The sequence below is a fragment of the Ascaphus truei genome, chromosome 14 (genome assembly GCF_040206685.1).
Source record: "Ascaphus truei isolate aAscTru1 chromosome 14, aAscTru1.hap1, whole genome shotgun sequence".
Taxonomy (NCBI): domain Eukaryota; kingdom Metazoa; phylum Chordata; class Amphibia; order Anura; family Ascaphidae; genus Ascaphus; species Ascaphus truei.
The window spans coordinates 50,688,553-50,716,027 of NC_134496.1; the positions used below are offsets into that span (position 1 = coordinate 50,688,553).

The window sequence follows — 27,475 nt, forward strand, 5'->3', positions numbered from 1 at the left end:
GGAGGAGTATCTTCGTAGTAATGAGAGCTAGGAGCTGGAGGAGTATCTTCATAGTAATGGGAGCTGGAGGAGTATCTTTGTAGTAATGGGAGCTGGAGGAGTATCTGTGTAGTAATGGGAGCTGGGAGCTGCAGGAGTATCTTCGTAGTAATGGGAGCTAGGAGCTGAAGCATGTCTGATTCCTTATCCCTAACAATTAGATTGTAAGCTCTTCGTAACTGGGACTTTGCCTGCAGGGTTCTATGTCAGCACTGTATCAGAAAGAATAGTAATAGCACCAAACATGTGGAACCCTGCCCCAAAGAGCTTGCAGTCTAAGTGATAATTAGGGGGGGGGGGGGTATTGGTGGAATCCTGATTTGAAATTGTTTAATTGATGTGGGCAGTTTTCTGACGTCTTGGGGTTTGTGACCCGACCAGCATTCAAGGGGTTAAAATACCTGGGGCTCATAAAATTCTTGGACTCCACCTTGGTTGCTAAAGGAATGGAGGCAGGATGTGTCCTTCCCTCCCACCAGCTCCTCCTTCCACCAGTCCCTCTCTCCCCCTCTCAGAGGTCTCTCTGTCTCCCACAGGCTGTCTCCCTCTCTCCCCCTCTCAGAGGTCTCTCTGTGTCCCACAGGCTGTCTCCCTCTCTCCCCCTCTCAGAGGTCTCTCTGTGTCCCACAGGCTGTCTCCCTCTCCCCCTCTCAGAGGTCTCTCTGTGTCCCACAGGCTGTCCCTCTCTCCCCCTCTCAGAGGTCTCTCTGTGTCCCACAGGCTGTCTCCCTCTCTCCCCCTCTCAGAGGTCTCTCTGTGTCCCACAGGCTGTCTCCCTCTCCCCCTCTCAGAGGTCTCTCTGTGTCCCACAGGCTGTCTCCCTCTCCCCCTCTCAGAGGTCTCTCTGTGTCCCACAGGCTGTCTTCCTCTCCCCCTCTCAGAGGTCTCTCTGTGTCCCACAGGCTGTCTCCCTCTCCCCCTCTCAGAGGTCTCTCTGTGTCCCACAGGCTGTGTCTCTGCTGCTGAGTCCTCACAGAACCTCAGGATGTTCCAGTGGTAAGTGCCCGGCGCCCACTACCCCTGGGATGGGAGAAAGGGGGAGGGGGGTTGCAGACAGGTGCTCCCAAAATCTCTCCATCCTTCTGCTCGTTCTTTCCGTTTTCTCTCTCTCCGGTTTTATTTCTCTCATTTCTCCTTCTCTCTCTTCTCCCTCTCCTCTTTTCTCTCTCTCTCTCTCTCTCTCTCTCTCTCTCTCTCTCTCCTCTCTCTCTCTCTCTCTCTCTCTGTCTCTGTCTCTGTCTCTGTCTCTGTCTCTGTCTCTCTCTCTCTCTGTCTCTCTCTCTCTCTCTCTCTCTCTCTCTCTCTCTCTCTCTCTCTCTCTGTCCTTTCTTTTTCTCTCTCTGTCTCTGTCTCTGTCCTTTCTTTTTCTCTCTCTCTCTCTGTCCTTTCTTTTTTTCTCTCTCTCTCTCTCTCTCTCTCTCTCTCTCTCTCTCTCTCTCTCTCTCTCTCTCTCTGTCCTTTCTCTCTCTCTCTCTCTCTCTCTCTCTCTCTCTCTCTCTCTCTCTCTCTCTCTCTCTCTGTCCTTTCTCTCTCTCTCTCTCTCTCTCTCTCTCTCTCCTTTCTTTTTTTCTCTCTCTCTCTCTCTCTCTCTCTCTGTCCTTTCTCTCTCTCTCTCTCTCTCTCTCTCTCTCTCTCTCTCTGTCCTTTCTCTCTCTCTCTCTCTCTCTCTCTCTGTCCTTTCTCTCTCTCTCTCTCTCTGTCCTTTCTGTCTGTCTCTCTCTCTCTCTCTCTCTCTCTCTCTCTCTCTCTCTCTCTCTCTCTCTCTCTCTCTCTCTCTCTCTCTTGATGTTAGAATTGGAAGTTTACTCATGAGAAAGCGCTCCCTGCCTGTAATATATAAACACATCGCCCCACCGGCACTATCGGAGCTTGTTGGATAATACTTTTTTTTTTTTGTGCATTATTTTTGTTATATTTCCATGTTCCCCTGACTTCTCCCCCCTCTCCCCGCGCCTCCTCTCCCCTCTCCCCCCTCTCCCCCCTCTCCCCCCGCGCCTCCTCTCCCCCTGTGTCCGTCCTGCGCTAGCTGCAGATGTTCCTTTGGCTGTGCGCAGTTGTGGGTGACACTGGGGACCTTAATGACACCCAAGTGACGCTACTCGCGGGTGGTTTACACCGATTTTAATGGGGTAATTAAGTTCACGAATGCTGAGCCAGTGATATATATCAGAGACAGACCGGGGCCCCTCCCGGGGCTCCTGTGCGGGGCAGGACTGTCCCAGGGAAGAGGGTCTCAAACTCAGCTCCAGTTAGCCCAGGAGGGCTCGAATCCAGTCCTCAAGCCCCCCCCCCCCCCCTCCCCCAACAGGTCAAGTTTTCAGGGTATCCCTGTTTCGGCACAGGTAGCTCAATCAGAGACTCAGTCAAAGACTGCACCCCCTGTGCTGAAGCAGGGACTGATTGAGCATTCTGTACTGTAGCTGGGATATCCTGAAAACCTGACCTGTTGGGTTGGGGGGGGGGGGGGGTCCTGATCCTGATATACTTCAATTCAGCAGACCCAGAGAAAAGAGAAACAGCTTTATTTTCCACATGATGCAAATAGATAAAACCGTAATATTAATGTCTCCAACGAGAAGATTACACGGAGAAAGTGGTTTATAAAACGCTTTTATTTGACCCTCGGTCGCGTATACACGTATATCATACAAAGCCCTGCGGTGCCGGACCAGCCGTGAACCCCAGGTTATGCACCGCGCCGGGTATTAATCTCCTCGCTATACACTGTCTGTTATCTGCTTTCCCGCAGTCTCTGTAGCAGTCAGGATTAAGGGCCTTCCCGCGCTCCTGTTAGATCATTGTAGCGGGTGCCCCTTATCTTTGTAAGGTGCAGAGAGTGCCCCGGATCCCACGTCCGCCACGTAGTTAAACTTCGAGCTGGATATCTTCGGTTGTGGCGCTGTTCTAATAAAGTCTCACCCCAGACATTATCGCGTGATAAAGTGTTTTATTTGCCGGTTGCAAACGCACAGCGTTTCGGGGATCGGCGTTCCTCAGGTGCAATATATACACTGTGTAAATAAAACGGTTTATCCGGATACAATGTCTGGCGTACGACTTTATTAGAACAGCGCGGTAAGAAGATATCCACCTCGCAGTCTCTGTAACGTGTGTAGAAGCCGTGTGACACACTGGGACACACTGGGACACACTGGGACACACTGGGACACACTGAGACACACTGGCACACACTGAGACACACTGAGACACACTGAGACACACTGAGACACACTGAGACACACTGAGACACACTGAGACACACTGAGACACACTGGGACACACTGGGACACACTGACACACCCGTCACTTTGATACAATTAAGACAAGTTATTTGTTAATCCTATAAATTAATGGCGGCTCAGCGCTCAGGTCTCCGGCGTTAACTTTATCTTCCTGCGTATCATGCTGCTCACTCAGTTAGTTTCTCCCTGAGAATAGTTCCTTCATCTGAATGTAATATGAAGAGATCTCCCTTATCTTCCAGTAAAGGTTTGTCAAGTAATGTCTCCCTATAACTCCTCCTATTACCCCATATAACCCCTCCCTATAACTCCTCCTATTACCCCATATAACCACTCTGTATAACTCCTCCTATTACCCCATATAACCTCTCCCTTTAACTCCTCCTATTACCCCATATAACCCCTCCCTATAACTCCTCCTATTACCCCCTATAACCACTCCCTATAACTCTTCCTATTACCCCATATTACCTCTCCCTATAACTCCTCCTATTACCCCATATAACCTTTCCATATAACTCCTCCTATTACCCCATATAACTCCTCCTATTACCCCAAATAACCACTCCCTATAACTCCTCCTATTATCCCATATAACCACTCTGTATAACTCCTCCTATTACCCCATATAACCACTCCCTATAACTCCTCCTATTACCCCATATAACCACTCCATATAACTCCTCCTATTACCCCAAATAACCCCTCCCTATAACTCCTCCTATTACCCCATATAACCACTCCCTATAACTCCTCCTATTACCCCAAATAACCACTCCCTATAACTCCTACTATTACCCCATATAACCACTCTGTATAACTCCTCCTATTACCCCAAATAACCCCTCCCTATAACTCCTCCTATTACCCCATATAACCACTCCCTATAACTCCTCCTATTACCCCAAATAACCACTCCCTATAACTCCTTCTATTACCCCAAATAACCACTCCCTATAACTCCTCCTATTACCCCATATAACCACTCTGTATAACTCCTCCTATTACCCCAAATAACCACTCCCTATAACTCCTCCTATTACCCCATATAACCACTCTGTATAACTCCTCCTATTACCCCATATAACCACTCCCTATAACTTTCTATTACTCCATATAACATCTCCCTGTAACAGAGAGGGAGAAGAGACAGTGATGGACATGCCCAGAGAGGTAATACCGGTATACACATACACGCCCAGAGAGGTAATACCGGTATACACATACACGCCCAGAGAGGTAATACCGGTATACACATACACGCCCATAGAGGTAATACCGGTATACACATACAGGCCCAGAGAGGTAATACCGGTATACACATACACGCACAGAGAGGTAATACCGGTATACACATACACGCCCAGAGAGGTAATACCGGTATACACATACACGCCCGGAGAGGTAATACCGGTATACACATACACGCCCAGAGAGGTAATACCGGTATACACATACACGCCCAGAGAGGTAATACCGGTATACACATACACGCCCAGAGAGGTAATACCGGTATACACATACCCGCCCAGAGAGGTAATACCAATATACACATACACGCCCAGAGAGGTAATACCAATATACACATACACGCCCAGAGAGGTAATACCGGTATACACATACACGCCCAGAGAGGTAATACCGGTATACACATGCACGCCCAGAGAGGTAATACCGGTATACACATACACACCCAGAGAGGTAATACCGGTATACACATACACGCCCAGAGAGGTAATACCAATATACACATACACGCCCAGAGAGGTAATACCAATATACACATACACGCCCAGAGAGGTAATACCAGTATACACATACACGCCCAGAGAGATAATACCGGTATACACATACACGCCCAGAGAGGTAATACCAGTATACACATACACGCCCAGAGAGGTAATACCGGTATACACATACACGCACAGAGAGGTAATACCGGTATACACATACACGCACAGAGAGGTAATACCGGTATACACATACACGCCCAGAGAGGTAATACCAATATACACATACACGCCCAGAGAGGTAATACCAGTATACACATACACGCCCAGAGAGGTAATACTGGTATACACATACACGCACAGAGAGGTATACACATTGCAAATGCATTCAATGATTACTTTGTGGGGTGTGCTACTAACTTATTAGCAAAACACAATCCAAACTACAAACATGAACCTCATCCTGGGAGTACCCCTACAGCCTCACTCTCTCCCAAAACTGCCCACAATTTTCAAATTGTCCCAGTATCCGAAGAGGAGATTACACAAGCGCTCCTCAAATTAAAACTAAGCAGCCAATGTCAAAGCAACCTGACTTACTACAATCTAAGTTCCTAAGACTTGGTGCCCCAGCCATTGCTAAACCAATTGCTTCCATAGTCAACTCTATCCTGTCTGCAGGCCATATCCCTAAGACCTGGAAAACTGCCAGAGTTGTCCCAATCTTCAAAAGTGGGGACAAAAACACTGTCTCAAACTACAGGCCAATCTCCCTTCTCCCAATTCTATCCAAAGTTATGGAAACATGTGTTCACTCCCAATTAAGCGATTTCTACACCAAGACAAATTTCCCGAGCCAATACCAATCTGGCTTTCGCCCCAAACACTCCACCGTAACTACCCTGCTAAAAGTTTGCAATGAGATCCAGTGTGAAATGGAACGGGGACAACTCACTGGTGCAATATTCCTAGATTTTGCAAAGGCTTTTGATACTGTTGACCATGTTATCTTGCTTAACAAACTCCAGAGCTCTGGAATAGGGGAGCATGCTTTAAACTGGTTTCATTCCTACCTATCAGGTAGATCCCAACATGTGTCCATCTCAGGCTCTAACTCCAACCCCCTGGATATCACCTGTGGTGTCCCGCAAGGCTCTGTTCTGTTCTGGGGCCCCTACTCTTCTCATTGTTCATCAATGATCTTCCCACAGTTTGTAAGGAAGCCTCAATACACATGTATGCAGATGACACAATCCTATATGCACACAGCCATAGCCTCTCCGACCTTGACCACATACTTCAATCTGACTTTTTGAGACTTGAAAATTGGATTTCCCAAAACAAACTGTTTTTAAACACTGACAAGACGGTAACAATGGTATTTTGGACCAAGACTAAATTGTTAAAGCTTCCGATGACTGAGCTCCAGATCAGAACCAACGCTAACACCACCCTAACCCCTGTCACTAGTTTTAAATACCTGGGCTTATGGTTTGAATCCCACTTAACATTCGGGATGCACATTGATACCCTGACATCCAAAACCTACAGTATGCCAAACTAGGGGTACTTTACAGGAACAAATCCTCCCTAAGCCTGCTTGTCAGAAAGCGTATCGCACAGCAGATACTAATGCCAATTATTGACTATGGGGACATAGTATACGGCTCGGCACCTCAAACCCACCTTAGCAAACTTGACACCCTCTACAATTCAATTTGTAGTTTCGTTCTACAATGCAACTTCAACACACATCACTGCGAAATGCTCAAAGAACTAGATTGGTCATCACTTGTGTATTTATTTATTTTCTATTTATAAAATGTGTTACCAGGAAGTAATACACTGAGAGTTTCCTCTCGTTTTCAAGTATGTCCTGGGCACAGAGTTCTGATGACAAATAACACATGGTTACAAATACATAGTTACATAAGTGAGCAGGGTATACATTATATACAAGACATTGCATGCACAGTTAGAGATAATATATATTTGTAACAGGGCCCCCCTTTCCTGACAGAGGAGGGAGGAGCTGCCCTGTATCAGCCTGCTGGTGCCCTGGGTATTGTATTGTATTGTATTGTATGTCTTTATTTATATAGCGCCATTAGTGTACATAGCGCTTCACAGTAGTAATACATGTGGTAATCAAATAAATAACAGATAATATAAATAACAGATCATGGGAATAAGTGCTTTAGACATAAAAGTAACATTTCGGAAGAGGAGTCCCTGCCCTGAGGAGCTTACATTCTAATTGGTAGGTAGGGAGAACGTACAGAGACAGTAGGAGGGAGTTCTGGTAAGTGCGTCTGCAGGGGGCCAATCTTTATGTATCCTGTGTTCAGAATATCCACAGTGCTATTCATATGCTTCTTTAAGCAAGTGTGTCTTAAGGTGGGTCTTAAAGGTGGATAGAGAGGGTGCTAGTCGGGTACTGAGGGGAAGGGCATTCCAGAGGTGTGGGGCAGTCAGTGAAAAAGGTTTAAGGCGGGAGAGGGCTTTAGATACAAAGGGGGTAGAAAGTAGACATCCTTGAGCAGAACGCAAGAGTCGGGATGGTGCATAGCGAGAAATTAGGGCTGAGATGTAAGGAGGAGCAGAAGAGTGTAAAGCTTTAAAAGTGAGGAGAAGAATGGAGTGTGAGATGCGGGATTTGATCGGAAGCCAGGAGAGGGATTTCATGAGGGGAGATGCTGAGACAGATCTAGGAAAGAGTAGAGTGATTCTGGCAGCAGCATTTAGGATAGATTGTAGGGGAGACAGGTGAGAGGCAGGAAGGCCAGCCAGCAGGAGGTTACAGTAATCAAGACGGGAGAGAATGAGGGCCTGAGTCAGAGTTTTAGCAGTCGAACAACAGAGGAAAGGGCGTATCTTAGTTATATTGCGGAGGAAAAAGCGACAAGTTTTAGAAATGTTTTGAATGTGAGAGGAGAATGTGAGAGAGGAGTCGAGTGTGACCCCTAGGCAGCGTGCTTGGGCTACTGGGTGAATGATTGTAGTTCCAACAGTAATGTGGAAGGAGGTAGTAGGGCCAGGTTTGGGAGGAAGTATGAGGAGCTCTGTTTTTGCCATGTTGAGTTTAAGGCGTCGGAGGGCCATCCAGGATGATATAGCAGAGAGACATTCAGAAACTTTGGTTTGTACAGCAGGTGTAAGGTCAGGTGTTGAAAAGTATATTTGTGTGTCGTCGGCATAGAGGTGATAATTAAACCCAAAAGATGTTATTAGGTCACCTAGAGAGAGTGTGTACAGAGAAAAGAGAAGAGGTCCCAGGACAGAGCCCTGGGGTACCCCCACAGAGAGATCAATAGAGGAGGAGGAGATCTGGGTGGTCCGTTGCCTCCGTCGGATCGGGAAAAGGTTGCGGCGGCCATCTTGTAATGGCTTCGCAAGTACTATAGCGGGACTACAATTCCCAGAAGCCTCGGGGTGGGGATAAGTCACATGGGCCGTTCCAGCCAATGAGGAGCGTGCAGCCATTTTGAGGGTGGGGGCGGCCATTTAGAGAAAGGGGATATCCTCCGCGGGACAGCGGGAGAGTAGAGCTTGCACCAAGGGAGGTTGTGTCCAGGGAGCAGTTAGCTTCCTGGACTAGGCATAAATAAATAAAATTACCGCTAATATTTTACTGGACAGAGTGTCCAAATACAGGACAGTCCGGTTCAATACTGGGCACCTGGAAACCCTAATTGACAACTATACCCCCCCACCCCCCCTCCCCACACACACACATGCTAAGATGCTGTTTGGCGCGTTTCTAAGTGAACAGTCACCACATTTGCACGGATAATGCACACAGTATCATAGTAACATTTATTATGTTACAGGAAGTATTCAGCCTAATTTTCATAATCATTTTAATCCTGTCTTATCCCAGCAATCATGAGCTTTTGGAATCAGGAAGGAATGTTTGAGATAACGTAACAATGAATGTGTTAAAGCAATATATCTGTAACATGCAAAGCAGGGACACGTCATGTCCTGTGACAGAACTAACAATCTCTCTCTCTCTGTCTCTGTCTCTCTCACTCTGTCTCTCTCTCTGTCTCTGTGTGTCTCTCTCTCTCTGTCTCTCTCTCTCTCTGTCTCTCTCACTCTGTCTCTCTCTCTGTCTCTGTGTGTCTCTCTCTCTCTGTCTCTCTCTCTCTGTCTCTCTCACTCTGTCTCTCTCTGTCTCTGTGTGTGTCTCTCTCTCTCTGTCTCTCTCTCTCTGTCTCTCTCTCTGTCTATCTCTCTGTCTCTCTCTTGTGTGTGTATGTATGCGTGTGTGTATGTGTGTATATATGTGTGTGTGTATATATATATACAGGGCCTGACAAACTGTACCCCCCCAAAAAGTCATTGCCTCCCCCCCCCCAAGCCCCTCACGACACCTACCTTTGGCGGGATCCGGTTGCGGGGTCCTGACGGCGTCTCCCGGTCTTCTGCTGTCTTGACGCCTTTAAAATCATGTTTTTCTCATGCAGCACTATTCAAAATGGCCACGCGGCATCATATGACGCCGCGTTGCCATGGCAACGGGAAGCTGTGACGTTACTCTGAATTATATTTTTTACGTATATTCTAATGTAATAAGCATTTTTTGTTTCAATAGAAAGCATTAACAAAGTCACATCCCCTTCCTCTTCTGAAACAGGCTCTGGCACTCCCATTTTTGAGCCCTGCCCTCACTCTAGCAGCGCACCAATTGTATCTCGTGACTGCCTGGTCACATGACCTTCCCCATATAATTTTGCATCTTTGGTCCTCTTCTGCTGCACTGACAGACCTTAGGTGAACCCCCGAGCCGAATCTTTGCCGATCGATCACCGGAGAACATATCGCATTTTAAAGGGAAAAATAAATTAAATAAGAACCGCGCTTGAATTTCTGCTTTAAAAATGGCCAACGCGGAATCTTCTCCGGAATCCCTGATCTCCGCATTCTTGAGATCTTCGCTACTGTAACATTTTATTTTTCTGAACTTCCCAATTCTGCACAAAGCTAAAAGATGGTAAAATAATATAAAGATGTTAGAACCCGGAACCGACTTAAACTCTGAGCTCCGATAAAGGATCAAATACTTTGTATCAGAGAACTAATAAAGGCGAATGTTTATGCAAGAATCCTGTGATAAATAGATAAGGAAGTGTCTAACAGCAAACAGCTGCTCCAGGAAATCCCCGCATCCTCTTACAAGGTTAATGTTTGGAAATGCAAGAGGCTGCACACGTGAGTGTGACCGTCACCCCACGGGGTCGCAGCAATCTGTCATCTGCAGGGAGGAAGCCGTTAAAACAGGGGTGCTGAATTCCAGTCCTCAAGATCCCCCCCCCCCCCACCCTCCCCAGCAGGTCAGGTTTTAAGGATATCCCTGCTTCAGCACAGGTGGGCTCAGTCGAAGTCTGAACCACTGATTGAGACACCTGTGCTGAAGCAGGGATATCCTTAAACCCTGACGTGTTGGGGGGGCTCCCTGACAAACCAAGGCTTGGAGTTGACCCCAGAGGGTACCGGTCAGTGCATAATACGGTGAGGGTTACCGCTGCAGATACAGTAGAGAGACCTCCACCGTTTTATGTACAAAATACAGTCCCACTTTTTTTTAAGAGATGGGTATCTTTCTTTTGGAAAAACCCCTCCGTTCCCCTCACACAGATTATATAAACCTGTTAAAAAAATGAAACAAGTGCTATTAAAAACGGTGTTGAGCAGTGATCAACCCTCTCAGTTCTGAGGGAGATTCCCCTGAAAATTAGGTTAAAAACAAAGTTATCTCACGGACATCAGGGAATTGGGATCATCCTGAGAAACGGGTCTCCGTGCTGGTCAGCGGGGTCTCCGTGCTGGTCAGCGGGGTCTCCGTGCTGGTCAGCGGGGTCTCTGTGCTGGTCAGCGGGGTGTCCGTGCTGGTCAGCGGGGTCTCCGTGCAGGTCAGCGGGGTCTCCGTGCTGGTCAGTGGGGTCTCCGTGCTGGTCAGTGGGGTGTCCGTGCTGGTCAGCGGGGTCTCCGTGCTGGTCAGCGGGGTCTCCGTGCTGGTTAGCGGGGTCTCCGTGCTGGTCAGTGGGGTCTCCGTGTTGGTCAGCGGGGTCTCCGTGCTGGTCAGTGGGGTCTCCGTGCTGGTCAGTTGGGTCTCCGTGCTGGTCAGCGGGGTGTCCGTGCTGGTCAGCGGGGTCTCCGTGCTGGTCAGTGGGGTCTCCGTGCTGGTCAGTTGGGTCTCCGTGCTGGTCAGCGGGGTGTCCGTGCTGGTCAGCGGGGTCTCCGTGCTGATCAGCGGGGTCTCCGTGCTGGTCAGTGGGGTCTCCGTGCTGGTCAGCGGGGTCTCCGTGCTGGTCAGCAGGGTCTCCATGCTGGTCAGCGTGATAAAAAGATACATATTTAATTTGTATTTCAGTAGTGAGACAAACAAGTCAGACACAGGGGGTCCCAGGTGTTTGGGGGCATTTTGCTATATTGGAGCTTTACCCAGAGACCTTCACTCTAGCGAAACTGCCCTCCCATTGAGCGAAACTGCCCTCCCATTGAGCGAGACTGCCCTCCCATTGAGAGAGACTGCCCTCCCATTGAGCGAGACTGCCCTCCCATTGAGCGAGACTGCCCTCCCATTGAGCGAGACTGCCCTCCCATTGAGCGAGACTGCCCTCCCATTGCGCGAGACTGCCCTCCCATTGCGCGAGACTGCCCTCCCATTGAGCGAGACTGCCCTCCCATTGAGCGAGACTGCCCTCCCATTGAGCGAGACTGCCCTCCCATTGAGCGAGACTGCCCTCCCATTGAGCGAGACTGCCCTCCCATTGAGCGAGACTGCCCTCCCATTGAGCGAGACTGCCCTCCAGTAAGTGAGTTATTTACATGTATATGTCTGAACTTCTGGACACCTGTAACATTGTTGCCGCTTCCTCTCATGGCAAGAAAAGCTATATCCCTCCCAGGGAGCGCAGGGAGCACAGAGAGTGAGGGGCAGGGAGCGCAGGGAGTGAGGGGCAGGAAGCGCAGGGAGTGAGGGGCAGGGAGATCAGGGAGCGCAGAGAGTGAGGGGCAGGGAGCGCAGAGAGTGAGGGGCAGGGAGCGCAGAGAGTGAGGGGCAGGGAGCACAGAGAGTGAGGGGCAGAGAGTGAGGGGCAGGGAGTGCAGAGAGTGAGGGAGCGTAGAGTGAGGGGCAGGGAGCGCAGAGAGTGAGGGGCAGGGAGCGCAGAGAGTGCGGGGCAGGGAGCGCAGAGAGTGCGGGGCAGGGAGCGCAGAGAGTGCGGGGCAGGGAGCGCAGAGAGTGCGGGGCAGGGAGCGCAGAGAGTGCGGGGCAGGGAGCGCAGAGAGTGCGGGGCAGGGAGCGCAGAGAGTGCGGGGCAGGGAGTGAGGGGCAGGGAGTGCAGAGAGTGAGGGGCAGGGAGCGCAGAGAGTGAGGGGCAGTGTTTCAGATTGGGGTGTAACCGTGTAACACATTTATTTACTGTACGGGCTACGAAGGGAAAACTCCTATTTCTCGTTGAGCACGAACCTCCCGCAGCGTATCTGCTGCTCTGACATAATACAGCGGCTTCAATTTACTTAATATCAGATGATTGGCTACACCGTGCTTCTTATATCGTGTTAATCTACATAACAGACCTACAATTGTGCTCATTTTCATGGGGATTATGCGAGAAATATATAAAATATGATAAAAGATGAGAGTCCCTTTATTACTGAACACTGTGTGTATGTATATATAAAAAACAAACTATATATATATATATATATATATATATATATATATATGTAAATATATATATATATGTAAATACAACTGTATGCTCATCTGCATGTCTTAGGCAGGTCTGCAGCCCTGCCTTTCCCCATTATCACCCAGCACACAGCACTTCCACTGCAGCAAGGGATTCTGGGAAATGACATGCAAATGAGCACACAGTGCCACTATTTGCTTCAAAAACCATTATTAACATGGTTCCCTATATTTATATATAGATATATATATAAATAAAAAGGTTTTTACTTAAAAACAGTGCATCCTGGAATGTATCTGTGGCTGAAGCCTATCCCTCCCCCCTGTTCAGTAAGCACTTTATGACTTAAGGTGTTAAATGGTCCCTGAATGTTAGTTGTGTGTGTGCGTGTGTGTGTGTAAATATACATTTATAAAGTGCCCACAGTGTATACAGCGCTTTACAAAAGGTGTGTGTTGGTATGTATACTTATGTATACTTACAGGGCCTTATCTGTATGCACAGTGTCTTTGCGTCATACAGTGTTCTTTGTGTTTGATTATTATCCCCCTGCCCTATTGCACCAGTCTGTAATTGTGACCCTTGTCGTCACACTAGGTTGAGCGGGTGCATTTTTTCTTTGTCTCCCATATACTGTAGGTGTAGTAATGTAAGAGAGGGTGTTGCATTACTATTAATGTGTGTAGATACTATGTGGTCCCTACTGGTATATAGGGATAGAATGACATTGTACATATGTATGTGTAAGAGACAGCGATGTGTGGATTCATATAGCGCAGTATGTATAGACATGGCCTTTAGCACTCATGGGAAGAGAGTTCTCTTGTGTCAGGGTAGTGACTCATGAAGCTGCGGTCTCGTTTCATGCACATGATGAGGTACACGACATTGCTGGAGCAACAGGTGAACCTTCCTCTGATTTTGTACTCCAGATTCCTGTGTGGTATTTGTATTGTGCCCACTGTGTGGAGCATTGCGCAGGTTTTGCAACTTGCGTCCTGGCATGGTCTTGTCCCGCATTCAGTTGTACTGTTGAATACTTTTCACCATCATTTTCTTGAGATTATGAGGTTGTCTGTATGATAATAAGGGTGTTTCAGGGAAGACCTGTTGCAGTCTTGTATCTTCCTGGTGAATGGGTTGTAGTTCCCTGGCGATCTTGCGTAGGGCTTCTTGGTGTGGGTTATATGTGACCACCAAAGGTACCCTGTCGCTTGTCTCTTTCTGTCTGTATTCAAGGAGATCACTTCTTGGTATTCTGGTGGCTTTGTGGATTTGCTGGTCTACAATTCTGTGGTTATATCCACGGTTTATGAAATCCGATCTCAAGGCTGTAATCCACTGGCTTGGTGGCTCCACTGGTCTGCTGTGTCGGAGCATATCCGGTTGTATCGTATGGCTTGACTGTAGATGGTTGCATGCTTGGTGTGTATCGGGTGGAAGCTGTTGTCCCTCAAATATCTGTCTCTGGCTGTAGGTTTGCGGTATACAGCAGTCTGTAGTTTGTTGTTCTTTATAGTAATGGTGGTGTCTAGGAAATATACTTAGCCCGGGAAATGGGTGAGTTTGAGGTTGATGGTTGGGTGAAACGTATTGAAGTTCTCATGGAACTGTAGGAGATCCTGTTCACCAGAGGTCCAAATCAGGATGATGTTATCGATGTACGAAGGTATGTAAGGGGTGTCAAGTGACAGGAGGAAAGAAAGTCACTTTCCAGTTTTGCACAGAACAGATTGGCATACTGTGGCACCATTTTAGTACCCATAGCGGTCCCGGTTGTCTGGAGGTATGTGTCATTGCCAAATGTGAAGTAGTTATGGGTCAGGATAAATTCGATGCATTTAGTCAAATCTCTGTGATGATCTGGGGCGGGGGAGATGATATGATGATGATGATGAGGAGGAGGGCTGGCGGAGATATGATGGAGTTATGATGATGAGGAGGACTGAGGGAGATGATGAGGAGGAGGGGGAATGAGGGAGATATGATGATGATGATGGGGGTTGGGGGAGAGATGATGATGATGATGATGATGATGATGGGGATTAACCCCAGAATACAACAAGCTTGTTGCTGAAAGGAGGTGTAATACCTCTCATTAAGGCCGCGCTCAGGGTGCCGGCGTGGGTGCGCGCTACCGTGAGCGCCACTGCGCGCACTCCTGCAGCCCCAGCGATGTGTGCACTGGGCTGCAGGAGATTAGGGAGGCGACCGGGGAACGTGGCAAATGCGTCACGGAGCTGGTTGGCCCTCATTGGCAGAACCAGCTCGCGTGATGCTGACGTCACGCGACTGCAGCCTGGAAGACAAAATGTCACAGCGTTGACGCGCTACAGCGCAGCGGGCACTTTAGGAACCACCCCAGGAAATCAGGTAAGAGTCCCAAAAGTGCGCGCGCACGTCGTGACGCCGGTACCATGAGCACGTGTGGCCCAAATCAGTTTTCCTTGGCGCTGTTCGGCCCATGTCACTTTACAAGTTGTGCATGCCTGCTACAGAAAGTGTATATAATCTTCCATTAGTGATCCGTTCACCGCCGGATCCAGCGGATAGGACTTTTCTTTCTAGCGCCACCTGTTCCTATTACATATTTTACCATCCTCTTTTTCATCCTAATCTCAAACATTACTATCATATCCTCCACTATTTTTTACCGGGACTCTTTAATATGGCCGCCATTGTGAATTTTGGAGGAAAGGAGTAACGATCACTCGCGTACAATCCCTATTTTGTTTTTTTTGTCATGTCGTTTCTCAAATATTAAGCCCAATATCCAAACTCGGAATGATTTATCCGTAGCGCAGATAGACGCGCGATAATCCCGTTCCAGCCTGACAGGAAGTCGGGATCTTTCATTTCCATGTGGCAGGAATGCGCTTCGGGGAGCAGAGGAAATGAAGGCAGATGTCCTGGAGACGCTGAAATGTCCGGGAATCCTCTGGGTCCCCAAGTGTCCAACACAGTCAGGACTTTTATCAGGGGGAACCTATTAAAGTGTTTGGGGACAGCTAATGTGTGATCCCATATAAACTGGGGTGTTTGAGGGGGGGGACCCCATATTGACTGGTGTGTTAAGAAGTGTCCTATGTAACTTGGTGCATTTACGTGTGGAATGTATGTGAGGCTGCTATCATTATAATTGGTGTGTTTAATGCTTTTTATATCCTACATCACTACATGAAAAACAGCCTCCCAGATTATTATTTTATTTATTATCACACTTTCTTCTTCTTATTATTATTACTATTTTCACATATTAGGCTTGTTACGTTTTTGAGAAACACAGCAGAAAACAGAATGTACTACAAAATACTACTAATAATTCTAATAATAATAATAATAAACATTGAATAAGAAACGCCCAGCGGTGCTGGCAGAAACAAGTGCGGCTCCTTTTTATTTACAAACCAGAATTATTGCTACTTTTATATTTCCAAAGTTAAGACTAAATAGTGATTTCTTAAAATAAAGTTTATAAAGCATAAAATACTGTGGCAGTATCTCTAAATGACATCCAGAGCATGTTGTCCCGTTCCCTAATGTGTTTACAATGTATTGAAATAAGTTATAAGTGACTTTTTAATTTGGGTATGTAAGATTCCTTGCCCCAGAGAGCTTACAATCTAACTAGTGGCTGTTGTATTACCTGTGATATATATGGTACAGATATACATATGCCCTGTGTGTGCTATGTGTGTGCTGTGTGTATAGTGTGTGTGCTGTGTGCTGTGTGTATAGTGTGTGTGTGCTGTGTGTATAGTGTGTGTGCTGTGTGTATAGTGTGTGCTGTGTGTGTGCTGTGTGCACTGGTTTTAATGCCAGGCTGTGTGTATAGTGTGTGTGTGGTGTGTGCTGTGTGTGCTGTGTGTATAGTGTGTGTGCTGTGTGTATAGTGTGTGCTGTGTGTGTGCTGTGTGTATAGTGTGTGTGCTGTGTGTATAGTGTGTGTGCTGTGTGTGTATAGTGTGTGTGCTGTGTGTATAGTGTGTGTGCTGTGTGTATAGTGTGTGTGCTGTGTGTCTAGTGTGCGCTGTGTGTATAGTGTGTGCGCTGTGTGTATAGTGTGTGCGCTGTGTGTATAGTGTGTGCGCTGTGTGTATAGTGTGTGCACTGTGTGTATAGCGTGTGCGCTGTGTGTATAGCGTGTGCGCTGTGTGTATAGCGTGTGCGCTGCGTGAATAGCGTGTGCGCTGCGTGTATAGTGTGTGCGCTGTGTGTATAGTGTGTGTATAGTGTGTGTATAGTGTGTGTATAGTGTGTGCGCTGTGTGTATAGTGTGTGCGCTGTGTGTATAGTGTGTGCGCTGTGTGTATAGTGTGTGCGCTGTGTGTATAGTGTGTGCGCTGTGTGTATAGTGTGTGTATAGTGTGTGCGCTGTGTGTATAGTGTGTGCGCTGTGTGTATAGTGTGTGAGCTGTGTGTATAGTGTGTGCGCTGTGTGTATAGTGTGTGCGCTGTGTGTATAGTGTGTGCGCAGTGTGTATAGTGTGTGCGCAGTGTGTATAGTGTGCGCTGTGTGCCCTGGTTTTAATGCCAGGCTGTGTGTATAGTGTGTGCGCTGTGTGTATAGTGTGTGCGCAGTGTGTATAGTGTGTGCGCAGTGTGTATAGTGTGTGCGCAGTGTGTATAGTGTACGCTGTGTGTATAGTGTGTGCGCTGTGTGTATAGTGTGTGCGCTGTGTGTATAGTGTGTGCGCAGTGTGTATAGTGTGTGCGCAGTGTGTATAGTGTGTGCGCAGTGTGTATAGTGTACGCTGTGTGTATAGTGTGTGCGCTGTGTGTATAGTGTGTGCGCTGTGTGTATAGTGTGTGCGCTGTGTGTGCGCTGTGTGTATAGTGTGTGCGCAGTGTGTATAGTGTGTGCGCTGCGTGTATAGTGTGTGCGCTGCGTGTATAGTGTGTGCGCTGCGTGTATAGTGTGTGCGCTGCGTGTATAGTGTGTGCGCTGCGTGTATAGTGTGTGCGCAGTGTGTGTATAGTGTGTGTGCTGTGTGTATAGTGTGTGTGCTGTGTGTATAGTGTGTGTGCTGTGTGTATAGTGTGTGTGCTGTGTGTCTAGTGTGTGCGTTGTGTGTATAGCGTGTGCGCTGTGTGTATAGCGTGTGCGCTGCGTGTATAGTGTGTGTATAGTGTGTGTATAGTGTGTGTGCTGTGTGTATAGTGTGTGCGCTGTGTGTATAGTGTGTGCGCAGTGTGTATAGTGTGTGCGCAGTGTGTATAGTGTGTGCGCAGTGTGTATAGTGTGCGCTGTGTGCCCTGGTTTTAATGCCAGGCTGTGTGTATAGTGTGTGTATAGTGTGTGCGCTGTGTGTATAGTGTGTGCGCAGTGTGTATAGTGTACGCTGTGTGTATAGTGTGTGCGCTGTGTGTATAGTGTGTGCGCAGTGTGTATAGTGTGTGCGCAGTGTGTATAGTGTACGCTGTGTGTATAGTGTGTGTGCTGTGTGTGCGCTGTGTGTATAGTGTGTGCGCAGTGTGTATAGTGTGTGCGCTGCGTGTATAGTGTGTGCGCTGCGTGTATAGTGTGTGCGCTGCGTGTATAGTGTGTGCGCTGCGTGTATAGTGTGTGCGCTGCGTGTATAGTGTGTGTGCTGCGTGTATAGTGTGTGCGCAGTGTGTATAGTGTGTGTGCTGTGTGTATAGTGTACGCTGTGTGTATAGTGTGTGCGCTGTGTGTATAGTGTGTGTGCTGTGTGTATAGAGTGTGCGCTGTGTGTATAGTGTGTGCGCTGTGAGTATAGTGTACGCTGTGTGTATAGTGTGTGTGCTGTGTGTATAGTGTGCGCTGTGTGTATAGTGTGTGTGCTGTGTGTATAGTGTACGCTGTGTGTATAGTGTACGCTGTGTGTATAGTGTGTGCGCTGTGTGTATAGTGTGTGTGCTGTGTGTATAGTGTGTGTGCTGTGTGTATAGTGTACGCTGTGTGTACAGTGTGTGCTGTGTGCCCTGGTTTTAATGCCAGGCTCTCCTCACAAAGCAGGCTCTGATCCCTCGGTCCCATGTGCCGGCGTTTCACTGCTCGCTCAGGAGAAAGGCGTCTTTCATCCCAAAGCCCATTTAATTGCCTTGAAACTGAAGAGGCTTCTCTAGGTGAACTCGCCCGCCGCCCGCCGCAGGGTGTGCGAGGGGCGTCCCCGAGGGGTTCACGTGTTAACCCCCGCTCTCCTCTGTGGGGCTGCCCCCCCACATCACGTAGACCTGTCTGTAATCCTTCAAATAATGAAAAGACCGAACATTACATAAAAAAAAAATAACATTCGAAGAACAAAATAAACTTTGATAACGATCAAATTAAAAAAAGAAATTATTCAAAATAAAAAACGAGAAGATAAAATATTCTCTAATTAGCAACTGCTAAAAAGGCGACGTCCTCGCGCGCGTAGGAAAGAGCGCGTCTGGGGTCTGTGCGCAGCGAGTCGGTACAAACCCCCAGTGTTGGGATAACCAGGACACAGATTCCCTCTCACAGCCGAAATTTCTAAATGAAACCTCAGTTGGTGCAAAGAAAATATAGCGTTTCAAAGAACTTGTATTTAACCCTTGCATTGCCGGGGAGCTGTGAGCAACTGCCACGGGGAAAAGAAAGCCGCCATTTATTACCCTACCGAAAACGCAAATATTTGCAGCTATTTCTGGGGAGTAACGCATAGAAACAGAAAGTCTCTGCAAATAGGAAAAGGGCAAATCTGAAATAATGCCAAGGGGCGGGGAAACGGGTGACGGCGGGGTGTTGGGATTGGGCAGAATATGTCGGTGACGCAGAGCTTGGGCTGACCGTTGATTATGAAATGTTTTATTCACGAGCTTAGTATTTATTCCCTCCGTCCCTTGTTTTTATAAAATGCTAAATCTGCTAGAATGGTGATTTTATTTAACTCGCGGAGCTGCGGCAAACAGACGCAATCATTCCCCGCTGCTTCGTACAGGCGCGGAAACGCTGGTAACGTTCAGAAAAGAACCTTAAAAAAGAAAACTGTGATTTAAAGCGCTAATGCTTAAAATTAATATAGTACAGGCATACCCCGCATTAACGTACGCAATGGGACCGGAGCATGTATGTAACACAGGCATACCCCGCATTAACGTACGCAATGGGACCGGAGCATGTATGTAAAGCGAAAATGTACTTAAAGTGAAGCACTACCTTTTCCCCACTTATCGATGCATGTACTGTACGGCAATCGTCATATACGTGCATAACTGATGTAAATAACGCATGTGTAACAGGCTCTATACTCTCCGCGCTTGCGCACAGCTTTGGTACAGGTAGGGAGCTGGTGTTGCTGTTAAGGACGTGCTGACAGGCGCATGCGTGAGCTGCCGTTTGCCTATTGAGCGACATGTACTTACTCGCGAGTGTACTTAAAGTGAGTGTCCTTAAACCGGGGTATGCCTGTATTACTATTACTAAAAGTGATTACCAAAAAAAAACCTTAATTATAGAAAGGCTGCCTGGTGGTTAGGATCGATACAGATCTCTAACAACATACATAAAACAGCACAGTATACCGCGCCTAGAAAACCCAAAACCCTAAGGTGAACTCTGACCAGAAGATAATACAGTCCTTAGTGTCCAAACAATGTCCAAATGGATCTTGATTGAAGTCTTGTGCTGGCGCGTTACTTTTCCACCGCAAACCTCCTTGATACCAAGGTCTTTCCCATATTCATCTCCAGACCAGTGTCTCCACATCTGGGAAAGTGAAGATGAAGAAACAAAGTGTTGGAGGAAGCACACAGGAACCTTTTCTATTTGTAAATTGTGCGAGGCACGAGGAAGAACTGAACTTTGTGGCGTCCCAGTACCACAGGAAAATCTACTCCAGAACCTGCACAGACCCCCACAACCCGGTCTGGAGATGAATACGGGAAAGAGCTTGGTCAGAGATCACCTAGGGGCCGGTATATTGTGTTGTTTCAGAAAAGTACCTATTTCTTAACCACGTAGTCACATTTCCCCCCTGGTCTGTTCCAGTTACTTGTGGGGAGCGCAGGTATCACCACATGTGGGGAAAAAAAATATATATATGGTATAGTGTGTTTAAACAGATTCAGCAATCACAAACAATGAATCACGATTGCGGACTCGCACTCTCCCAGTGAAAGACAGGCGATGGATACAACAATGCAGACCCAGTCAGTGGCTGATAACCGGAATCAGTAGTATATTCCCTCGATGTGAAAAGATAACACACTTAGTGCAACAATGCATGTACCAGTTAAATGTTTATCCAGGCAACAATTATTGCACTTACATTAGGCGCTATGTGCTTAGACACATAACAAAATCGACGCGCAGCTCGTTCATGCCACCAGCCCCGCTCCCGGAGTTGTGTCGCGTCACTTCCGGTCGGTCCGTGACGTCACTTCCAGTTGCGATCGATCGAAGCTGCTAAGCCAGCAAAACGCGTAGAGTTGAACCTGCAGCAGCTAGAGACGTTATCCATCATCTCCCCCTCCACCCGGTGATTTCATTATTGCGATCGATCGCAACCGGAAGTTTGTTATCTAAGTGTGTTATCTTTTCACATCGAGGGAATATGCTGCTGATTCCGGTTATCAGCCACTGTCTGGGTCTGCATTGTTGTATCCACCGCCTATCCACAAGCCCACAAGCTTCTCCCTACCATTCTATGACGGGAGGAACTGGATCTCCTCCACAGAGGGTCGAGCAGCGAAGTTCACCATTTTTATTCTTTATCACATATGAGCACTTTAAAATAATTGTTGACATTATTATTCACAGTTTATTGTTCCTTTATTAGAAGCGCCTCACATTTTTCGTTTCACACTGTTGCAGTTACTGTCTGCCGTGGAAGTAACATTCTGCGTGTGAGTTTGTCACCAGATAAAAAGAAAAGGATTGACAAATAACATTGTTTCCCTTGTTTCTCAGGAAGAAGACTATCTTGAAAAGTGTGTGTTTCTCCTTCTGCCTAGTGATCATGGTGACGGTCCTCCAGATGGGAACGTCCCCTGGACTTTCCGCGCAGGGTCAGCAGAAGAGTCCTGGGTCACAGGAGCTCATGAACACCCAAAAAAGGGACACCTTCTCCATCCCTGGTGGCTTCTGGGCCACCAAGATGGAGAGAGAGTCCACAGAGGTTCCTCCTGTCAACGATGGACATGTTTCAGAGTGGGACGTGAGCTCTGTCAACTGCACAGCCAACTGGAACCTCACCAAGATGGACTGGTACAAGACGCTGGAGCCGAACTTCAAGCAGTTCCTGCTGTATCGGCACTGCCGCTACTTCCCTATGATCATCAACAACCCACAGAAATGCAGTGGGGACATTGATCTTCTGATCGTGGTGAAGTCGATCATCACTCAGCATGACCGCAGGGAGGTTATCCGGAAGACCTGGGGCAGGGAAAAGGTCAACGGAAAGAAAGTTCAGACACTCTTCCTACTGGGGACGGCCATGAAGGTGGAGGAGAGAGCCAATTACCAGAAGCTCCTGGATTTCGAGAACCTGATTTATGGGGACATCCTGCAGTGGGACTTCCTGGACTCCTTCTTCAATCTGACCCTGAAAGAGGTGCACTTCCTAAAGTGGATGAGCATCTACTGCCACGGGGTGCGCCACATCTTTAAGGGGGACGATGATGTGTTTGTGAACCCCGATAACATCCTGGAGTATCTGGACGGCAACAGCTCCCCTGACCTCTTTGTGGGTGACGTTCTGTTCAAAGCTCGTCCCATCCGCAACAAGCAGAACAAGTATTACATCCCCACCGCTCTGTATAACAAGAGCTACTACCCTCCGTATGCTGGTGGAGGAGGGTTCCTCATGGGTGGTCCCTTGGCCAAGAGGTTGTACAAAGCGTCTGAGACTCTGGAACTGTACCCCATTGACGACGTCTTCCTTGGGATGTGCCTGGAGGTTATCAAGGTCAGTCCCGTCATGCACGAAGGCTTCAAAACCTTTGGCATCGTCAAGAACAAAAACAGCAAGTTGAACAAGGACCCCTGCTTGTTCCGAAGCATGCTGGTGGTGCACAAATTGTTCCCGGATGACCTGCAGCACATGTGGAAACTCGTCCACAGTAACTTGACCTGTACCAGGAGAGTCAGCATCATGTAGTGCGTGTGCCAAGGGACCAGGGTGGACACACGTCACATTTTTTTTTATACTGTAAGGAGGCTTTTCCCTAGCTGGTTTAGGGGGGCCTCCAATAAGAAAAGGTTTATTTAATACATTTTTATGGGATGGGTTATGGGATCGAGGACGTCATGTGCCTCCTGTCAAGAGATCCCAAGAAAACCCTGTCCTGGGTACGAAATGGACAGTTGAATCAACAATGTTTTTTATTTATTTTTTTTAAACCAGGGCTGGTCTTGGATTGGAGCCCGGCATAATCCAGATTATACAAACCGATTCAGTCAGTGCTGGGTTTTAAATCATCCCAAATGCAAATCCATAGAAACACAGACTGTGACGGCAGATAAGAACCACGTGGCCTCCGTGTCTGCCCATATTCCTGTCCCACGCGGCCCCCGTGTCTGCCCATATTCCTGTCCCACGTGGCCCCCCGTGTCTGCCCATATTCCTGTCCCCCGTGGCCCTGTGTCTGCCCATATCCCTGTCCCCCGTGGCCCCGTATCTGCCCATATCCCTGTCCCACGCGGCCCCCATGTCTGCCCATATTCCTGTCCCACGCGGCCCCCGTGTCTGCCCATATCCCTGTCCCACGCGGCCCCCGTGTCTGCCCATATCCCTGTCCCACGCGGCCCCCGTGTCTGCCCATATCCCTGTCCCACGCGGCCCCCGTGTCTGCCCATATCCCTGTCCCACGCGGCCCCCGTGTCTGCCCATATCCCTGTCTCCGTGTCTGCCCATATCCCTGTCCCGCGGGGCCCCCGTGTCTGGCCATATCCCTGTCCCACGCGCCACCCGTGTCTGCCCATATCCCTGTCTCCGTGTCTGCCCATATCCCTGTCCCGCGGGGCCCCCGTGTCTCCCCATATCCCTGTCCCGCGCGGCCCACGTGTCTGCCCATATCCCTGTCCCACGCGCCCCGTGTCTGCCCATATCCCTGTCCCACGCGCCCCGTGTCTGCCCATATCCCTGTCCCACGTGCCCCCCGTGTCTGCCCATATTCCTGCCCCACGCGGCTCCGTGTCTGCCCATATTCCTGTCCCGCGCAGCCCCCGTGTCTGCCCATATTCCTGTCCCACGCGACCCCGTGTCTGCCCATATTCCTGTCCCACGTGGCCCCCATGTCTGCCCATATTCCTGTCCCAAGCGCCCCCGTGTCTGCCCATATTCCTGTCCCACGTGGCCCGTGTCTGCCCATATTCCTGCCCCCCGTGTCTGCCCATATTCATGCCCCACGCAGCCCCCGTGTCTGCCCATATCCCTGTCCCACGCGGCCCCCTGTGTCTGCCCATATTCCTGCCCCACGTGGCCCCCGTGTCTGCCCATATTCCTGTCCCACGCGGCCCCCGTGTCTGCCCATATCCCTGTCCCACGCGGCCCCCTGTGTCTGCCCATATTCCTGCCCCACGCGCCCCCGTGTCTGCCCATATTCCTGTCCCACGCGGCCCCCGTGTCTGCCCATATCCCTGTCCCACGCGGCCCCCCGTGTCTGCCCATATTCCTGCCCCACGTGGCCCCTGTATCTGCCCATATCCCTGTCCCACACGGCCCCCGTGTCTCCCCATATCCCTGTCCCACGCAGTCCCCGTGTCTGCCCATATTCCTGTCCCACGCGCCCCGTGTCTGCCCATATCCCTGTCCCACGCGGCCCCCGTGTCTGCCCATATTCCTGTCCCACGCGGCCCCCCGTGTCTGCCCATATCCCTGTCCCATGCGGCCCCCTGTGTCTGCCCATATTCCTGCCCCACGTGGCCCCCGTGTCTGCCCATATTCCTGTCCCACGCGCCCCCGTGTCTGCCCATATTCCTGTCCCACGCGCCCCCGTGTCTGCCCATATTCCTGTCCCGCGTATCCCCCGTGTCTGCCCATATTCCTGTCCCACGCGGCCCCCGTGTCTGCCCATATTCCTGTCCCACGGGGCCCCCGTGTCTGCCCATATTCCTGTCCCACGCGCCCACGTGTCTGCCCATATTCCTGTCCCAAGCGCCCCCGTGTCTGCCCATATTCCTGTCCCACGCGACCCCGTGTCTGCCCATATTCCTGTCCCACGTGGCCCCCATGTCTGCCCATATTCCTGTCCCAAGCGCCCCTGTGTCTGCCCATATTCCTGTCCCACGTGGCCCGTGTCTGCCCATATTCCTGCCCCCCGTGTCTGCCCATATTCCTGCCCCACGCAGCCCCCGTGTCTGCCCATATCCCTGTCCCGCGTGGCCCCCGTGTCTGCCCATATCCCTGTCCCGCGTGGCCCCCGTGTCTGCCCATATCCCTGTCCCGCGTGGCCCCCGTGTCTGGCCATATCCCTGTCCCGCGTGACCCCCGTGTCTGCCCATATCCCTGTCCCGCGTGGCCCCCGTGTCTGGCCATATCCCTGTCCCGCGTGACCCCCGTGTCTGCCCATATCCCTGTCCCGCGTGGCCCCCGTGTCTGCCCATATTCCTACCTGCCGTAAAACCTCAGACCCCATTTGATCCTCCGGGATTTTTTTTCATAGCAAGGAAGTAGCCGGATGTTTGTCCCACGCCTGTGTGTATCCCCTTACTGTATTATTTAGCCCTTACCACCTCTGCTGGGAGCTATTCCATGCATCCACCACCCCTTCTGTAAAGTACTTCCTTACATTCCCCTTATCCACCCCCATCAGCGTCAGAGAATAACCTCTTGTTCTAGCTCTTCTCTCTCTTTGGAATATGCTTCCCTCCTCCCCCTCCTCTCCTATAAGTTGCACGTATTCATGTCCTTCCTCTTTCCTGAGAAGCCGTATTTACGTCCTCCCCGAGATCTGGTCTCCGGAACCGAACACAGAACTGTAGGTGGGGTCTCATTACTGATCTATAAATTTGCACCTCCCCCCGCCCCTGCTTTCCCTCTGCTACTAATACTAATCACCTACTTTTAAATCTGCTGAAGTAATGACTCCCAGGCCCTTTCCCCTATACTAGGTAACATGATGGTGCCAGGAATCCTGTATTCTGCCTTTGGATTTTTGTTGGCCAAGTACATTATTTGGCCCATTTTGCCATTAAACTGTAGCTGACAATAACCCCTCCATATAACTCCTTCTCTTTGTGTCAGCTGCAGAAAGCCATACTGTCTCCTCCGCACCCTGGCTGAAGCCGTTCCCTGAACCTGGGGCTGGCCTGGCAGATCGGTCAGGCTCTGTGAGGGTCCCTGGGACTGGCCTGGCAGATCGGTCAGGCTCTGTGAGGGTCCGTGGGACTGGCCTGGCAGATCGGTCAGGCTCTGTGAGGGTCCCTGGGACTGGGACTGGCCTGGCAGATCGGTCAGGCTCTGTGAGGGTCCCTGGGACTGGGACTGGCCTGGCAGATTGGTCAGGCTCTGTGAGGGTCCGTGGGACTGGCCTGGCAGATCGGTCAGGCTCTGTGAGGGTCCGTGGGACTGGCCTGGCAGATCGGTCAGGCTCTGTGAGGGTCCCTGGGACTGGCCTGGCAGATCGGTCAGGCTCTGTGAGGGTCCGTGGGACTGGCCTGGCAGATCGGTCAGGCTCTGTGAGGGTCCCTGGGACTGGGACTGGCCTGGCAGATCGGTCAGGCTCTGTGAGGGTCCCTGGGACTGGGACTGGCCTGGCAGATCGGTCAGGCTCTGTGAGGGTCCGTGGGACTGGCCTGGCAGATCGGTCAGGCTCTGTGAGGGTCCGTGGGACTGGCCTGGCAGATCGGTCAGGCTCTGTGAGGGTCCCTGGGACTGGCCTGGCAGATCGGTCAGGCTCTGTGAGGGTCCCTGGGACTGGAACTGGCCTGGCAGATCGGTCAGGCTCTGTGAGGGTCCCTGGGACTGGGACTGGCCTGGCAGATCGGTCAGGCTCTGTGAGGGTCCCTGGGACTGGGACTGGCCTGGCAGATCGGTCAGGCTCTGTGAGGGTCCCAGGGACTGGCTGGCAGATCGGTCAGGCTCTGTGAGGGTCCCTGGAACTGGCTTGGCAGATCGGTCAGGCTCTGTGAGGGTCCCTGGGACTGGCTTGGCAGATCGGTCAGGCTCTGTGATGGTCCCCGGGACTGGCCTGGCAGATCGGTCAGGCTCTGTGATGGTCCCTGGGACTGGCCTGGCAGATCGGTCAGGCTCTGTGAGGGTCCCTGGAACTGGCTTGGCAGATCGGTCAGGCTCTGTGAGGGTCCCTGGGACTGGCTTGGCAGATCGGTCAGGCTCTGTGAGGGTCCCTGGGACTGGGACTGGCCTGGCAGATCGGTCAGGCTCTGTGAGGGTCCCCGGGACTGGCCTGGCAGATCGGTCAGGCTCTGTGAGGGTCCCTGGAACTGGCTTGGCAGATCGGTCAGGCTCTGTGAGGGTCCCTGGAACTGGCTTGGCAGATCGGTCAGACTCTGTGAGGGTCCCTGGGACTGGCCTGGCAGATCGGTCAGGCTCTGTGAGGCTCCCTGGGACTGGCCTGGCAGATCGGTCAGGCTCTGTGATGGTCACTGGGTCAGATTGAGCCTGACCTTAATGACCTGTAACCATTTGGTTAACAACGGTGCAAAACCTCCAGACTGCCGCAAACCCCAGAGAATAACGCCAGTCCCGGGACGACTCTGTGTCACTTTATTGTAATTATTATAATGAATGCTGATTTGTTTTGAAGGAATATCCCTGAGAAATGTATTAATTTATAAAAGGAAAGTTTAAATTAAATTATTGATCCTACAAAA

At 49.9% G+C, this 27,475-nt stretch overlaps 1 protein-coding gene across 1 annotated transcript; it reads left to right on the top strand.

Annotated features, from left to right (window-relative positions):
* Window positions 1-540: 540 nt before the first annotated feature.
* B3GNT7 (UDP-GlcNAc:betaGal beta-1,3-N-acetylglucosaminyltransferase 7) lies at window positions 541-27,475 on the top strand. The gene is made up of 2 exons (XM_075570957.1): window positions 541-1,035; window positions 21,611-27,475. Exons 1-2 carry the CDS (start codon window positions 1,025-1,027, stop codon window positions 22,797-22,799), a joined length of 1,200 nt encoding a protein of 399 aa, XP_075427072.1. The 5' UTR covers window positions 541-1,024; the 3' UTR covers window positions 22,800-27,475.